Source organism: Schistocerca cancellata, chromosome 3 (genome assembly GCF_023864275.1).
Source record: "Schistocerca cancellata isolate TAMUIC-IGC-003103 chromosome 3, iqSchCanc2.1, whole genome shotgun sequence".
Classification (NCBI taxonomy): domain Eukaryota; kingdom Metazoa; phylum Arthropoda; class Insecta; order Orthoptera; family Acrididae; genus Schistocerca; species Schistocerca cancellata.
The window spans coordinates 6179586-6198161 of record NC_064628.1 but is presented as its reverse complement, the minus strand read 5'-3'; the positions used below and the strand labels follow the sequence as shown (position 1 = coordinate 6198161).

At 42.1% G+C, this 18576-nt stretch overlaps 1 protein-coding gene across 1 annotated transcript in view; it reads right to left on the bottom strand.

Annotated features, from left to right (window-relative positions):
• Window positions 1-17763, bottom strand: part of LOC126176772 (troponin C, isoallergen Bla g 6.0101) — a 64605-nt gene extending 46842 nt beyond the window's left edge. The window contains exon 1 of the mRNA XM_049923941.1: window positions 17598-17763. Coding sequence (XP_049779898.1) covers window positions 17598-17600 — 3 coding nt within the window. The 5' untranslated portion in view covers window positions 17601-17763. The remainder of the gene's footprint in view (window positions 1-17597) is intronic.
• Window positions 17764-18576: the final 813 nt, after the last annotated feature.

The following is an 18576-nucleotide window of genomic DNA, read 5'->3' as shown; positions in this document are numbered from 1 at the left end:
CCCCGGCCGACGCCTGCACGCGAGCAGCACACGTGCAGCGCTGTGTGCTCATGAGCCGCGTGCAACGTTTGCCCGCCCCTGCCATAAGCTGTCCGCGTGATGCTGTGCAGGAAGATCCCAAGATATCTCCCAGATGGAACATCAGTGGGACTGGCTTGAACATCAACTGCGTCCTAGTGCAGGATCTGGGATATCAAGGAGCAGTTAGAATAACTGTTGGCCGGCGCGCCTCAGGAGAGAGTACAACGGCTTTATGACACTCTTAGCAATTGAATCAATGCAAGTATTCAGGTTAGAAAGAATGCAACGTCATGCTGATAAGTGGGTTCAAACTCCCAACTTTTTTGTAAATTTGTCTCGAATTTCTAATCACTGAAATATCATGACACCACCTCTCAACCTGTGAAGTTCCGTTTCGATTTTCCTCCCCTTCTGTGTGCTTCACTTTTTTGTCAGGCGTTGTAGAATTTAGACTGAGAACAAGTGGGAATGAGGTATGAGCCTCTTGTCTAAGTAAATGTTTCCAATCTCCCTAACAGTGGCATTGATTCAATATGTGCTTTTCCAAGATACCTAGCCAACGCCCTTCGCGCAGTGGTAACGACTTCCCGCCAGGTCACAGAAGTTAAACGCTGTCAGGTTCGGCTAGCACCTGGATAGGTGAACGTCTGGAGCTACCGAGCGCTGTTGGCAAGCGAGGTGCATTCAGCCCAGCTGAGAAGCTACACGACTCAGAAGTAGCGGCTCCGGTCACGAAAACTGACAACGGCCGGCAAAGCGACGTGCTGACCACATGCACCCCCCCATATCCACATGAAGTGACGCTCATCATCTGAGGATGACACGGCGGTCGGTCGGTTCTGTTGGGCCGTCAGAAGCCTGTTCTGGGGAAAGTACCCTGGATATCCACAGATATATGATCCATGTTAGTTGAAACAGGCTCACGGCTTCAAATGCGAACATTTTCGGTTAAGCGTGACAGTGACTATTATTAATATCAAATGAAAATAAAATAGCTGTAAAGAGACACATTTATTATATTGTACTTCCTGCTAGATATTTATGAGACTTCTGCCTCCGTCATCTAGAGAACTTACGTAAGTTAATAAGACACCGAAGTGCTGTGTGTTGTGTGCACGAACTTCCAGGTAATTTTGTGCCACGGTCTTTGATTTGTCATAGGCTCCGCCAATCGCGTTCAAGTCACGTGCTACGCACTGAAATAAGCAAATATGGCCTATCGATAACGTAGTCGAAGCTTCATAACATTTTTGGCCCGTGTATAATGGCAACACATTAACGCATTATTCCACATGTCTACATCTAAATCTGTGTATTTCAGATGGCGCAGGGAGGTATGTGGCGGCGGGTGCTTAGCCTACCAGTGTACATCCTATCTCCCCTCCCCCCTCCTCCCCGCCGATGGTCAGTAACTCTTTGTCTTGACAGACGTAGCGGTCACGTCGTAATTTTTTATTTGCATTTTTCTCTTTTCTGTATTGTTAATGTATTGGGAATGAGTACGAATGTATATGATAATATTATAAATAAGATTCTAATGCTTTTTTGTTTTTTTCATTTTTGATGGGGTGAGTATAGAGTATGATGCTATGAACCAGGGCGAAGGCGACGGTTATAAAAACAGCCATCAGAGAGGAGCAGGGGATGCAGAGACAGCTAATGTCGAAAGAGGACATTTTAAAAAAGTAAAAGAAAATTGTTAATACTTTCACATAGCGATGCAAGGCTCAAAGCCTTATATAAAAAGATATGGGTATGTTGATTTGAAGAGAAAGAAGTGGCTTTGCAAGAATGTGCCAAATTTCTGTTCTAGGTTTGTTTAATAAGCAATTAATCATTGAAAAACTATTTCAAATAGAGAATAAAAATTCAGTGATATTTAATCTTAATTATTAATAGACATCTATATATTAATCAACGTGCCAAGCAAACTTAAATATTTGATACGATTGCCCTCTACCAAGTGATCTGAACAATGGGTCCGACAAATAATCGTAAGTACGATTTACTTACAAATGGTTCAAATGGCTCTGAGCACTATCGGACTTAACATGTGAGGTCATCAGTCCCCTAGAACTTAGAACTACTTAAACCTAACTAACCTAAGGACATCACACGCATCCTTGCCCGAGGCATGATTCGAACCTGCGACCGTAGCGGTCGAGCGGTTCCAGACTGAAGCGCCTAGAACCGCTCGGCCACACTGGCAGGCCCGATTTACTTAACAGCCACATACAATACGTACATGGGCGTCGTGATCGCATACATAGAGCAACAACTAGGGCGGCGGCGATTCTTTTACATTGCCGTTGCCGTCAGGGACAAAGTTGATTAGAACTACACGTAATTGCGAGAGGATGTTTCGGAAATCATCTAACCAATCTTTGTGCCCAGAATTTCTCTAATTACATCGTCGTGGTCAATACGTGAAAAGCATATTGCAGGAAGTGGTACGTTTGGTGACTGATTTTGTAACGTGGGCACTCGGGTTATTGTGAGTGTGGGGCCTTGGCGATACATAGCGTATTCCTTGTAACGTCTGCAGATTAACTGGCATTTCTGTGATTCTGTCATGCTGACTAAACAAAATTGAAGAAGAGAACAGCTCTTCTTTGTGCAAATCCAACTTGGCCAGGGTCCAAACTGACAAATAATACTCATGAATTAATCGAACAAGGGTCTTCTAAACAATATCTTTCGTGGGCAGATTACATGCGTGAAGTATCTGACATAATCATCTGCTTTCCCTATCACTGGATCAATAAAAATATCTTTTTTCCTTTCCTTATTTGTTAAAAAGTTATAGCTCGAGGGAGCCTAAACGGTGTAAATATTTTTTTTTCCTTTTATCATTTTGTTTTATTCAATATGTTAAGTAATTAACGTCAGTACATTAAAAAATTATAAGAACGTTTGCTAGCACAGTTAAATATGGCGTCTGGAAAACAAATGATCCATTTTCTGATTCAGTCAACACAATCGTTATTTCTCTTCACTTAAATGTTACAGCTGCACAGCTTCATGCTCAGTCTAATATTTCTGCTTGTCTTTCACTATACAATAAGTCCTTACTTACCGAACATTCTGAAAACAACACGTAACTTGACAAACCAATCACGTTTCAAAACCGGTTGCGTTTTCATGGAGGCGAAAATCCATTGCCGAATTGGGAAACCGGCGACTAGAAGCGGATTTCCAAAATCGATTCTTGGTGTTTACATGCTCAACTAAAACCGGTATTGGGAAATCGGCTTACGAAATCCGATTTTGGGAGCCCGATGTAAACGGGGTGAATATATCTCTGCTGTAAGAGAGCCCGTTATCGATTATCGAAACTGAACAATCGAGTAGTAGAACGGCGACGAAGAGCAACACTGATTGTTGAAGTACGACATGGTTGGTGTGGTGGTTTCCATGGATATATACACGGATAAAACATTTGAATCAATATGCGCAGCGTATCGTGTGAACTGCAGAGGGGCAGTGATTAATACCAACTATGAATTGCACTCTGCTTTATGCGTAAATGAACTAAGACAGGTTTCGCGTGTGCTATGGACGAAAATCGGTGGTCACTGGTGAAACAGCTTGTGACTACGATATCAGGTTTGGACATTTCGAGGACTGTCCTTTGATACGAATTACAGTTGAATAATGTCATATAAATCATAGAACTGTAACCGTTTCGCAGTTGCCACGCAGGAGACATTGTATAGACGAATATGTCAGTGTCTTGTATTTGAAATTGTGCACTCTCGGGAACTGAAATAACACGACATCAAGCCAATATCGATGGCTGTTGCAGTGCAGAAGTTTAACATTATCTGAAGCAGATGCAAAACGGACCTGGAGACCTTGTTTTCACCGTAGAATGGTGAAATCGCGTGTCATCGTCACCACTCAATGTCGGAATCCTGCAACAAGGTAAGGTGCAGCCAACGCGTACTTTTTAAAAAGACTTTAAATGCAATCAGCCTGTTAGCTACAAAAGGAATGTATTGTTTTCTCTTTAAAACAAAATGTTGTTCCAGTCGTAATTTTGTAATTAGTCTACGCACCATTATAACAATACCAACATTTAAATGTAGTGTATGCTGCACATCCCGCCCTACAATTTTTGCTACTATTTCATCGAATAGTAATCACGCTTGCTCCCATTCATTCATTGTATGTGCCAAGTTTCGCAGGTTCTGCTTTCTCACGTAAAAAAAATCAGTAATTGTAACAAATGAACTATTTGTAACCCGCCGTTATAGCGCCTGCGCGAGAACCTATCGTAACTGAGCTTTATTCTGATTGGCTGAGAACAGCAGCTAGCGCAGTATTCGAATTTGACAGCTCGTGTGCATGTGTTTGGTGTTTTTTTTTTTACAATGTTAAGCGAATTTAATGGGTTCTGTGCGTCAGTGAGTTTCGAGTAACAGTATATTTTTCGTTGCATGCATACATATTATGAAACTACATTAACAGTATGTTCTTGTCGCAACTCTAATGCCAGAGAATGATGTTTATTTAATTTTATTTATCCTGGTTCTTGCATGTCTGAGTGAAGCTACACGGCGAGTACATGGGTATAGTTTTATTACTTTTGGGTTCGACAGTAGATTTAATTTCATTACTTTCTCCTCATAATTCCACAAGTGGAATTAACCGCAGTTTACTAACTCATTTATTCAGTGTAACGTAACGAAACTAACTCGCCACTTGATTACGTGATCATTTACGTTATTTAAATGTAGGTTTACCATTGCTGTTGCATTATATCGTATAGAAATTCCTAGAAACTTAAAGATTGCCACCGATCGCCTAGTCAAAAGTTATCGGGTCTATTTGTATATTTATGAGCATTACTGTGAAGCACCAAATGCTGAGCATTTAATAACAATCTTCTAAGGGATGTCACTTCCTTGTACACTATTGCGTCGTCAACAGACAGTTTCAGAAAGCTACATATGTGTCATGAAACTCTAACGTGAAGTGGAAGCACGAAAAAAGTACACTGCTAGGTCAGTTCCGTACTGTGTTACAGAACTTTCCTAAACTACCACTAGTAGCGAGGATTTAGGTATGTGCAACACTGTAGTTGGGAATAACATGTTCATAAACTGAGAAACACATTACGATTTCCTGTATAAAACCGGCAGACAATTAACGTATTTGTTTAAAGATACTGGCGTATTCAACCGTCAGCTGTAGAAGAAGACAAGCGTTTCACACCACATAAACAGCTGTAATTCTTAATCTCCGTCGCGAGTTCTGTGGCACATGGACAGAAGAGTAATCTCAGACACGCAGTCGCCGGCGAAATGTCGTTATAAAATAGAGTTGCAGGAACTGCTACTACGTATCTGTCACGACCCACTCAACATACCAACTGTTCCCTTCACGTCTTACTATTCGTGGGATTCAGTAGGCGCTTTCGAATCATAGTATCAAACGTCTTCTTTTATGATTCTTTGCATTTATCACCGAAAATATGCCAATTTCAGTTACTTTTTTCAGATCTATACATTAATATTGCTGTGCATTAGAAAACAGTATGGAGTCTCTTGTACCAAGACAGGACTATATATCTGATAGATTTGCTCAATAGATGTTGTAAGACAATTGCGATACAAAATACAGTAACATTTTTAGGAAGTACTTCGAATTTTCTCATTTTGAAAGCACTAAAGGCGATCTGTTTAATTGTTAAAAACCCTTCAACAGCCAACATCACATAAAATATTTTTTCAGACAAGTTACACAACAGATTTTAAAGCGGATTCGCACTATTTAGTATATGTCCAGCATATGTAAATAGATGTGCTATTGTGTACGGTGTTTGTATGATGCAGCAAGCAACTGTGAGCAATATGTATATGGACATAGCCTGTTGCACAAGGTGCTTTAAGTTTTTAAATATTTTGGCGTTGACAAACATTTTATAATGTGCTATTTTTATTCACTTGACATCTTGTGCATGAGGTTAGCGTAAAATGAAGGTATTTTACATCAAAACTATTTTAAGACTTGAAGATGGCAGCTTAGCCTGTTGAAACCGGTAGTCTTAAATAAAAAAAAATGTTTCATGCGATCTTTGCTGTTGAATGGTTTTTAGCAATTTACGAAGTACGACTTTGTAATTGTATGGAGCCTGCTGTGAGTGCTAAAAAAAAAATGTTTCATGCGATCTTTGCTGTTGAATGGTTTTTAGCAATTTACGAAGTACGACTTTGTAATTGTATGGAGCCTGCTGTGAGTGCTACAATCGTTAGTTTTTATTTATGGATTTCACCATATGATCACATTTATTTTTCTGCGTGATCGATTTCAACCCTGACCAACCCGGATAACCGTGCGTGGTAGCACGACGATTCCGGGGTCCGGGGATGCACGCAAGGCCCGTGTCGAATCCACACGAAGTAACGTCGAGGGCCGGTGTGCCGGCCAGTCTGGATGTGGATTTTAGGCGGTTTCACACGTCCGAGTAGGTGAACACTGGGCTGATGCCCACATACTGCCTCAGTTAGACGATCCGCGAACATGTAGACAAAATCTGTCCCGGGGGGGGGGGGGGGGGAATAGCGCTGGAGGCAGGAGGGACATCCAGATCTTTGTACCACTAACATTGGCAAATCCAACAATTAACATGCCGGCCACATTAAGAAACGGGATAAAGGCCTGGAGAAACAAGAAGAAGAAGACCGATTTCAGCCCAATAAAACGGCCGTCTCAAGGTCAACTTGCATCCTAGTAGTCCTTGCATTTATAATGACCACACACTGCTTCTTAACAGTAATAAACCTAGGTAAAATTATGAGACAGGCCTGAATAATGTAGTCAGTGTAATTGATCGCTCTCTTGTACAGACAGAAGAACCATCTTACTGGAAAGTCGATTCAAACGTAATTTGCCCCTCGAATATTCTTTAGTGTATGGTAAAGATTTTGTAACACCATAAAGTGCTTGTTAACGATTCTGTCACCAGTTGCAGTATTTATATTAGGCGACTAGTTTCGAACCTTAGAGGTTCATTTTCAAGCCTGACCTGCTGTGGGTGCACTCACAGTGCCTCACCATAATAATAAACATAAAAATGTCAACAGGTGCTTTATACATTATTTACAGAATTAACTTGATTTTTACTTGGTAAGAGGCACGCGTGGATCGTCTCATTCATTCTGCAAACAATTTATAAAGCGTGTGTTGCCACTTTCATGTTTATTGTGAAGATCAGGCATTCTTACTGCAATCTCAGTAGGACAGGCTTGAAAATAAACCTGTAAGGCTTGAAACAAGTCGCCTAATATAAATACTGCAATTGTTGAAAGAATCGTTAATAAACGACTTAAAGAATGTAATCAAGTTGCTGGTTGCATGTCAGTACAGTGTTGAAACTGAAAAGTTATGAAACACGTTAAACGTAAATACGATGCTTTAAAACATTGTAATATATGCAAAATTTCATTTTCTGTATACCAGAAAGTAACTTAACACACACACACACGCACACACACACACACACACACATATAAACACACACACACACACACACACACACACACACACACACACACACACAGAGAGAGAGAGAGAGAGAGAGAGAGAGAGAGAGAGAGAGAGAGAGAGAGAGAGAGGGGAGGGAGGGAGGGAGGGGAGAGAGATGCCGTATCGTGTATTGGAAGGTGGCCTCACTAGAAATCACAAGGAGGTACCTGGTGAGGTGAGTTAGTAATGCTGGCCGCTGGTGGCCGAGCGGTTCTAGGCGCTTCAGTCTGGAACCGCGTGACCGCTACGGTCGCAGGTTCGAATCCTGCCTCGGGCATGGATGTGTGTGATGTCCTTAGGTTATTTAGGTTTAAGTAGTTCTAAGTTCTAGGGGACTGATGACCTGAGATGTTAAGTCCCATAGTGCTCAGAGCTATTTGAATCATTTTTTTGAGTTAGTAATCAAAAGAAACCCTGATCGGCAAAACCAATCCCGCGTCAAGTTGGCCTTGGCCTTAAGAACATCGTGCAATACCTGAGTTCAAGTAGCACTGTAATCAAATGTAGGTACTGATCAAGGATCGCTGACGAAAGATGCTGCACTAAAGACTACCCAGGAGCGATTAAGCAAGGAGCCCTGTGAAAATGTTTCACGTAAACAATCTAATTACAAACTGACACAAAATGTTAGTCGCTATTTTACCTAAGTATTCTGAACAGCGATTTTTTTCTGGAGGCAGAATACATGCATTCATTAGATGCAAATTAAACTATTCTAAATGTAGATCCTATGCAAATCTGGGAGACTGTAGGGATGTCTGACGGACTATACAACTCTTTTCGGAAGCTGGGCTGTCATTTTCAAGGCGTGGTATGAGAGTGTTGTGAAACCTGTCGCATTAAGTGGTACAGCTTGTCAACTAACATAACGGAACGCGAGAGAAGATTACTGTCGTTGTTTCACAACATCTGACGAATAAAACTTGACGAATATCTGTGTGGTGTCGAGATACGTAAGAGACAAGTCTTATAGAATGAATGAAGTCAGGCTGATTGTGAGAATCCTTTATTTTCTTGAAGTAACATCGCTCGTCGTACCAACATCATATAAAGCTCGAAGCTAGTGTTGTTAAATGCTACTAAACTTTATTCGTTTAATGTGTGCGTTATACTTTTTTCCACTCAACGTCACCATACGGATATGCACTGGGCCAGTTCTCAATATGATTTCACAGCGGTTCACAGTGTAGAAAAATCAACGAATTTAACCTTTTTTCCTACGAAACCTAGAACTATAAGTCGCTATGACTTCATAGATGGTTTCGAGTCAAATCAGTTTCAAGCGTAACAGACTTTTTTTTTTTTGTTGTTGTTGGTCAGAGTGTAATTTTACTTGCAGAAATAACGATACGAAATGTACAGCATTAACCGGACCTTACGTATATGAGATCGCGGCGGGTCAAATCACCATGTTTTAATTGAATACAATATTCTCAAACGTATGCAAAATTTGGAAACAAAGATGTGAGATATATCCCACACTACATAAATTACTAATTGTTCTGTAAGTTTCCCATTTTATTTTCTAGTTTGAATGCGATATGTTACAGTTGTGAGTAAACTTCCTCGTCTTTCATTTTCGTAATTTCTTTGACATGTAAACTATTAGTTTAGGCCTCGTACATTGTAGGTGAATAGTACTCTACGCTTGCCATAATATTGTTATGAACTTCCTGACAGTGTGTGCAGAACCGGTATTCGAAACTGGGATTTTTTACTTTCGTGAGGATGTAGTCAACCAACTGAGCTTCTCAATCACGATTCACGACCCGCCCTCATGCTTCACCTGGGCCGGTACCACTTCTCCCACCTTACAAACTTCACAGAAGTTCTTCTGCATACGACACGTCTCCCAAGTTCGAGTCCCACTCTGCCATACAGTTTTAAGCTGGCATGAAGATTGAAATCAGCACACTCTCCGCTTAGTGATGCAAATACCTGGGCATTTATAAGTTAGAGCAAATGCCCAGGATAAATGCCTGGTCAAGTGCCCATAATTCATAAATACCTGAGAATTTATGCATTTTTAAAGATTAATTGATAAGCTGCACTTACAAAAACTTTTAATCTGATATTTTGCATTGGAAAAGGTGTTTTTCAACACTGCTTCTGTAGTGGTTGGGCAACCAGAATGGAAAAGATGCTTGAGAGTTAAAGAAGAGGGGGAAATAAACACGGCTGTAAACGTAATTATACATTTTTAGTCAGGTCAGTTTTTGAAGTAGTAGGGCTATTTTAAAAAAAGAAAACGAATCTCAGGTTTAAAAGTAATTCTTGAAATAAAGTATAGTTCATATTAAGTAAGTAGCCAGTAGGTAGTATTTTTACTTATACTATGCTACTGCAAAAATATTAGAATAAAAAAAAGTCTATCAAAAAATGGTTCAAATGGCTCTGAGCACTATGGGACTCAACTGCTGTGGTCATAAGTCCCCTAGAACTTGGAACTACTTAAACCTAACTAACCTAAGGACATCACACACATCCATGCCCGAGGCAGGATTCGAGGATTCGAACCTGCGACCGTAGCCGTCGTGCGGTTCCAGACTGTAGCGCCTTTAACCGCTCGGCCACTTCGGCCGGCAAAAGTTTAACCATAATGATTATAATGAGGGATGAGTCATGCGCTGATTCCGATTACACGAGTCCAAGAATCGGCGATTCTCTAGGAGTCGACTAGTATCGGAATCAAACGATTCCAGTGTCTTTCGGCATCGATTCTTTGTTATGAAATCTCTTTTATGTTAGTGCTCTCATTTTATCTTCACAGCAGCGCAGTCATACGAAAATAGATAAAGAAAGGAGCAGAATAGAAAACTATAGTCTGCTCATATGTCACTCCATCTAACAGTGAAGCCTTTTTTTCTCCAATGAAAACAGTTTAACGCTTAAGAATACATTTATTATCAACAAAGAAATGCCAGCAGTTTAATATATTCCGTAATAATTTTGTTATCAATAATCGTTCTTCAGCAACATTCAGAGATTTGATACGGGTTATGAAGTGTGCAACATTACAAAGCGATGAAAATGTGTGTGAAATCTTATGGGACTTAACTGCTAAGGTCATCAGTCCCTAAGCTTACACACTACTTAACCTAAATTATCCTAAGGACAAACACACACATCCATGCCCGAGGGAGGACTCGAACCTCCGCCGGGACCAGCCACAAAGCGATGACCTAAGGACAATTTTTATTTATACCAGCTTATGACTACATGGCTGTTCAACGCGGTGTGTATGTGTGTGTGTGTGTGTGTGTGCGCGCGCGTGTGTGTGTGTGTGTGTGTGTGTGAGCGCACGTGCGAAAGAGAGAGAAAGAGAGAGAGAGTTGAAGAGTAGGACTGGTAAATGACAAGCAGCTATCAATAACACGCGCCCTTTCTTGGTACAAGATGGAATGTTAGTAAAAAATTTAAAAAAAAACAATACGTGCTTCTCTCTTCTTTCCTTTCGTTTTTAGTAATAAAGGCAATAAATGACATACATATGTTTAAATGGAAACAATTAGTAACTTCTAATACCGGGAGTATCGTCCCATTCCGTATTTTAACTGGTAAATTTTGTATTCTTTTAGTAAAAAGTTTAAAAAGTACTTATTTTATAAATCCTCAGATTTCGGGCACTTAAAATTGCTCTGGGGAAATTCCCGGGCAAATGCTCATTTGTAAATGTGCCTCTGGACACTTGCCCGGCCCATATCACCAACTCGGCTGCAGAGTGAAAATTCGTTGTGAATAAGAGGTTGTGTTGGACCAGGTAAAGTAACAACGGAGCCAAGCGATACTGCGGCTAAAAGACTGGATTCGTTAGCAACAGGGTTTACATTCCGGTTTGATACAGGTTTTATATAGTTCCTCTAAAGCCACTAGAAGCGAGTATCATTATGGTTCCTAAAACAAGTTTAACCTCGAAACTCTCGTCAATCAGTCTGAGCTTGTGCCTAACCCCTAATGATGTGACGTCCAGAGGACATTCAGCTGTAGTCTTACTGTTACTTAAAATCCGTCTTGATTGCAAATTTTTTTTTAATTATTCATATGACCGGTTTCGGTTCATTCAGAACCATCTTCAGATCTGATATTTCAGTTAGAGGAGTAACCCGTCCAAATCCAGCAACATGTGACGTAGCATGTGAAAGTTGCTGGATTTGGACGGGTTACTCCTGTAACTGAAATATCAGATCTGAAGATGGTTCTGAATGAACCGAAACCGGTCATATGAATAATAAAAAAAAAAAATTTTTTGCGATCAAGACGGATTAACATTATAAAATCACTGATTGCTGTTATCCCAAAAGACATTATGTCTGTTTTTGCAATGTAGTCTTACTGCCTTTAGAATCGCAGCACAGCATGGCGTAGCGTGGAGACTTGTTTGCTTCCTTGAAATTCGAATACATGTCCTTATCTGGGGTAGACCGTATTCTTATCAGCTGAGATATCTAAACATTCTAAAATGCAGACATAAAGCCTCAGTATGCCATCATCTCTAAGCACCAGAAAACGTGTGGGATACCATCTCTGGCCCGCATCTCGTGGTCGTGCGGTAGCGTTCTCGCTTCCCACGCCCGGGTTCCCGGGTTCGATTCCCGGCGGGGTCAGGGATTTTCTCTGCCTCGTGATGGCTGGGTGTTGTGTGCTGTCCTTAGGTTAGTTAGGTTTAAGTAGTTCTAAGTTCTAGGGGACTTATGACCACAGCAGTTGAGTCCCATAGTGCTCAGAGCCATTTGAACCATTTTTGATACCATCTCTAGAGCTTGTAAAGTACAATGGAGGTGCTGTCATAATGAAGGTTTGCGTCAGGCCATCGGACGTGTTCGGAGACCTCAGATAGTAAGACTAATGGTTTGTGAAAGTCAATGGTGCACTTTCGAGTCCAAAGCAACGATGTAATTGCAATCGGAGGAAATTCCACCACACTTCAATAGAGTGTGGACAATTCTGTTCAGAACTTGCTGCTTAATTGTCTATTGAAACTAAATGATTGTATAACAGTGAAAAACGTCAACGTACCAAAACTTCTCCACTTTTCGCACTAAAAGAGAGTGGTGTAGTTGTCCCGAAAACTGACATTTTGAGACCGTTAGTGTGTGCAAAGTATGACTCTTCAAAAGAAGGAAACAGACACCAGCCACTGCTAATAACGTTATTTATTTACACAAATGGCCTCATCACCGGCTTTGAAACACAGATTCATCACCAGACGGCTCTTCAGGGTTATATTACAGTTGTGTCCGTTTACATTACTTGTTGTCTGCTTTTTACCCCTTGAAGCGGGAGATCCTTGGAGTGATGGTGCCCTACTCCAAAAAAAAAAAAACGATATGAGAAAGGGCTTGTTATTAGGTACAATTACAGTTAAATTTCTCATATGGTTTTTTGTGTAGGACACTGTCATCCCTGTGGTTGTTTACAGCAGTTACTGCCTGTTCTTTTCATCCTTTCTCCGCACGGAGGATAAAACAGCCAAAAACTATTGTAAACAACCACAGATGCAATATGAGCCTGAAGAGCCGTTTTAAGATGAACTTGTCAGTTCGAATCGAGTAACGGCGCTATTTGTGTAAATGAATACGATTATTTGCAGTGGCTTATCGCTGTTTTCTTCTTTCCAAGAATCAGCTTGTAGCATATTCTGTTGCAATACTCAAGTACGCGTCAGAAACGTGGGTAATGGAAGAAACGAATGGCGCTGCAGTCCGGAACCGCGGGACTGCCACGGTCGCAGGTTCGAATCCTGCCTCGGGCATCGGTGTGTGTGATGTCCTTAGGTTAGTTAGGTTTAAGTAGTTCTATGTTCTAGGGGACTTATGACCTAAGATGTTGAGTCCCATAGTGCTCAGAGCCATTTGAACCATTTGAGGAAACGAAAGGTGAGGAGAATACAGGATTGCGAGATGAAATTTCAAAAATGCAGTATAAGATGGTAGAATGGATGGAGTAAGGAATGAGGCGATGACAGAAATGATGAAAGAGAAACAGATGTAAGAGATCATAGAAAAGACAACGTTAAGATGGTATGAGCATGATAAAAGAATGTGAGCTGGTAGGAGACAAGCTCACAAGACGAGAATTGAAGGCAAGAGACCCAGGGGAAGGTCGAAAGGCTGACGGACAGATGGATCCTTGGAGTGAAGGAATGTGTGATAAAGAAAGAAGACTGGGACAATGTTGAGATGGATACGTGACTGGAGGGCAGGAAAAGATGGAGAGGGTTAAGTTGTACCCAGGCTGGAACCTGTAGATGATGACAGTCATAATGATGATGATGAAGTTATAGCTGTGGAACTTCTACAGAGTGTAAAAGATAACTGTTTACAATGAACCACAGTGGTGTTGGAGAAGTCGAGACGAGCAAATTGGTACAAGACACTTGCGCTCGCCCTCTTACGGCTTCGGTTTAATCAGTCATAACCGTTTGAAGTTTATTTCTTTTCCTTGACAAAATTTTAACACAGTCAAGTTAACAGTTAAATCATTTTGTTTCTCTGGCCTTCTCGCTACAATGTTGCAAATTCAGATCGAATTGCAAACGTGATTAGTTTTTGCATAATTTTCACAAACGAATCTTTTTTCTTCGTTGCCATCATGGGAAAGTTTAAATTACTAACGCTAATGTGACCTAGAGAAGGGAAAAATCTGATGGTTAAAACCTATACCAGGCTTTCAGTTCCGACTAACCGGTATTTTTTACTCACGGTTATAAGAGGTTTTTCTCATTTTTTGCTAATAACTGGGTAACGAAACCGGCATATTAATTTGCTATTGCAGCAATGCTAAAATGTTTGGTTTTTGCTAACAAGAAATGTTTATCGGTAAAATTTGCATTGCTTTGAAGTGTTGCGGTATTATAGAAAACAGGAAAAGCGATCAGTGTTATTTTAATAACAATTCCCACAGAAACATGAAACAAACATAAAAGACACAAGAATCGGTCAGCACTGCAAACAGAGTTCCTGTTGGCGTGTGTGGTGACATATTAGACGGCGTTCATGCACGTGCAGTCTGTACGGTAGTTTCTCGCTGTCGTACTCGCACACAGGTTGTATTGCAGAATGGCACCGTCCCTGATTCGAAAGTATTTTACGAAGTGCGGTAACAATGAAGTGAAATGCTCCATTTGCTTAAAAAGATTAAAAATGGGAGGAGGCACAACAAACTTGCGATATCACACAGGAAGAAAATGTCCGTGCTTGCTTCAGGCAAGCACCGGCCAAAAGCAATGATGCAAGAAAGCCATCAACTTGTGACCTCTGGCGCTCTCTACTTGACCTGTGCCGTGTTTGCTGGAGGCATTAACGTCAATTTCTGCCACATGTCGATCCAGATCTGCTTCTCCTAAACTGTCATCAGAATTTTTCAATCTTTGTTAGAAATCTGCGCCAATCACCGCAAGTAACAGCAGTGAAAACGAAAACAAAAATCAGTTATACCTTTGACCAGGTTTAACAGGTTACATTTGAGACGAAAAAAACCGGTATGAGCGGAAACCGGTTGTTCCAGCAATAACCGTCTTCCCTATTCTGACTGATTAACCCATTAGCGCCGTGCGTTGCCATATGGCAATGTTTGTAAGACTTTTTTAAAATCGTTGATTCCACGACATCAACGAAGCGAGAGTGTTGGCAGCACTGGATTCCGTTCCGCAAGACTGTAACGATCACTACAATGCAACGTTTTTAACAATACATTTAAATTCTGCGGCGTAAGCAGTGTTGGAAGTCGTCGTTTGCTGAATGACGAAGAAAAATGGAGTATAAGTTCGAGTAAGTATGTTTTACACAGTAACTTATGATATATAATTTGGTTTTTTAGTACAGTTGTGCTTCAAATACTCAAATATATATTCTTCGGAGGTTAGTGCTTGCTGTGAAATAAATTACGTTCCTTTAGGCCGTTTGAACCTCGGTGTTGCCATATGGCAACGCTAGGCGCTTGTGCTCAGTAAAAGGACGAATTTTCTCTTTCTTGTTTTAGAAGAGGTTTCTCGCTGGCTGAGGCGCTGGAGATTTTTTATAATGACGGTATTGAAGGTGATGTGTTGGTTGAGCCCCCAGATCCGAATACAGAAGCGTGATGGATTATTGTATGTGCGGTGGCTGCACAACTTACTTGTCACAATGATCTCTTCTTCATGTGGTGCACAAGAAGTTGGCCAAGTCAAGAGATTCTCGGAACTAAAAAAGCGAAATGTAACGATTCCCAGACCAAAACTTGTAGCCAAATATAATACATATATGGGAGGTATTGATCAGATGGATCAGAATCTAGCATACTGTTGCATTGCAATAAGAAGCAAGAAATGGTACTGGTGTCTCTTTACATGGATTTTAGATGTCGCCATACAAAACAGTTGGATTTTGTATAAAAAAGCAAGAAACCAAACTATTTATCAGCTTGATTTCAAGAGAGAAGTAGCAACAATGTACTTGCAGAGACACCAAGCTTTACCAAAAGGAACCGGGAGACCATCTACATCAAGGGCATGTTCCGACAGGCGCATATCAGATTCAGTTAGGTTTGGTAAGACTGACCACCTCGTCCAGCACACAGAAGGAAAGAAGAAGAAAAGGTGCGCACACAAGGACTGTAAATCTATTGTGAGAACAATGTGTTCAAAGTGTAATGTGGGATTGTGTATTGACTGTTTTATTCCATTTCACGTAAAATAATGCCGAGTTCAAGATTTGACTTTTGATTATGAATTGTACTGCGTTATAAAGTATCAGATGTATGATGAAGACTGAATAACAAATTTGCACAAAACTTGTATATGTAATAAGAAATTTCAATAACCAACTTATTTTAGTTGAAGTTGTAATCCGTATAAATTTAGGTAGTGAAAGTGCCTAGCGTTGCCATATGGCAACGTCAAATATGTCACTATTGGCGGTAATGACTTTTGTCAAAACAACTCTGATGTGTAATTTATGCCTTTTACAGACATAATAACGCAATTTTCTAAAAACAAATGCCGGTCGGTGTGGCCGTGCGGTTAAAGGCGCTTCAGTCTGGAACCGTGTGACCGCTACGGTCGCAGGTTCGAATCCTGCCTCGGGCATGGATGTCTGTGATGTCCTTACGTTAGTTAGGTTTAATTAGTTCTAAGTTCTAGGCGACTGATGACCTCAGAAGTTAAGTCGCATAGTGCTCAGAACCATTTGAACCATTTTTAAAAACAAATCACGAAAAAATTAATTCCGGCGCTAATGGGTTAAGCTTGTGGCGTAAGATAACGAGAGAATGTTCATAATCTGTAGCTTAGGTGTGATGTCCTTAGGTTAGTAAGGTTTAAGTAGTTCTAAGTTCTAGGGGACTGATGACCATAGACGTTAAGTCCCATAGTGCTCAGAGCCATTTGAATTTTTGTAGCTTAGATGGGCTTTGTAGACCAGTTTGGGATTTTCTACATCTGTGGTGAACTACAAGTGTCCTATATCAAATTGTTTGCCTCGACTTCCCCTACACCACTGTGCATATGGTAAACAGTTAACGTTTACATTCTGTATTCCCAGAACAAACGGGTAGCCTACTTAGGGCAGAGAGGGTGACATGCCGACGAGCGAGGTTCAGCAGTAGTGACGGAGTACGCTGACTTGTATCGAGAGAGAGCTCGCTGACAGACCGCGGCAGCGTAGGGTGCTAGTGTGAGCAGACAGTTGACAGACGGGTGCAGCGTAGGGCGCTCGTGTGAGCAGACAGTTGACAGACGGGTGCAGCATAGGGCGCTAGTGTGAGCAGACAGTTGACAGACGGGTGCAGCGTAGGGCGCTCGTGTGAGCAGACAGTTGACAGACGGGTGCAGCGTAGGGCGCTCGTGTGAGCAGACAGTTGACAGACGGGTGCAGCGTAGGGCGCTCGTGTGAGCAGACAGTTGACAGACGGGTGCAGCGTAGGGCGGTAGTGTGAGCAGACAGCTGACAGACGGGCCCGGAACGTGCGCGGCGTGCTGTGGGTAGCGAGGCGGCGAGCTGACGGGTGTGAGTGGGCGGTGGTAGGGCGGCGCGCAGCAGCAGTGGAGCGGAGGAGCGCAGCCCGCCTACCATGGCTGCTGAGGTGTGCTGAGCTGAGCTGAGCTGAGGTGCTGCGCTGCCGGCCGGGTACGGACTGCTCTCCGCGGACTCCCAGACGGCCGGCGCTCCGCTATATTTACCCGCGCAACGACGCCGTGAAATGGGCTATAGCGGCGGCACCCGCTATTCTCCGTGGCGGGAAAATGCCCCGCGTATCAAAATATAGCTGGCGGCGGGCCTTTACAGCGCGTTTCCACTGTCTCTGGCGACCCGCGGCCGCGGGTTTATTTATAATGCCGCGGCCAGGCGAGGCGCGTGCCCCGGCAGGCCGGGACGCCGCTAAGTCCTCTGCGGCTGCGGCGCCGCTTATTAGCATAACTTGACAGACGTCCCGGTGGCTATGCTAATTCGATGGCTTCTGTCGCCGCAGAAATATCCCGTTGTGCTTCGCTAGGAGTGCTACTCTGTCCAGTAGCGTTATTATGACCACCTGCTAGTAGCCGGAATTGTAGTCGTTTGTAGTACACACAGAAGACAACTCTTTACAAGTCAGTCAGTTCGGTGCTGCTACTGGTAGAGGAGATAGGGCCACCTGCAGTGCTTGCTATACATGCTGAGTGGGATGTCACGAGAAAAAAAGGTTCAAATGGCTCTGAGCACTATGGGACTTAACTTCTGCCGAGCGGTCTAAGACGCTGCAGTCATGGACTGCGCGGCTAGTCCCGGCGGCGGTTCGAGTCCTCCCTCGGGCATGTGTGTGTGTGTTTGTCCTTACGATAATTTAAGTTGAGTAGTGAAGTAGTGTGTAACCTAAGGGACTGATGACGTTAGCAGTTAAGTCCCGTAAGATTTCAGACACATTTCAACATTTTTTGAACTTAACATCTGAGGTCATCAGTCCCCTAGAACTTAGAACTACTTAAACCTAACTAACCTAAGGACATCACACACATCCATCCCCGAGGCAGGATTCGAACCTGCTACCGTACCAACAGCGCGGTTCCAGACT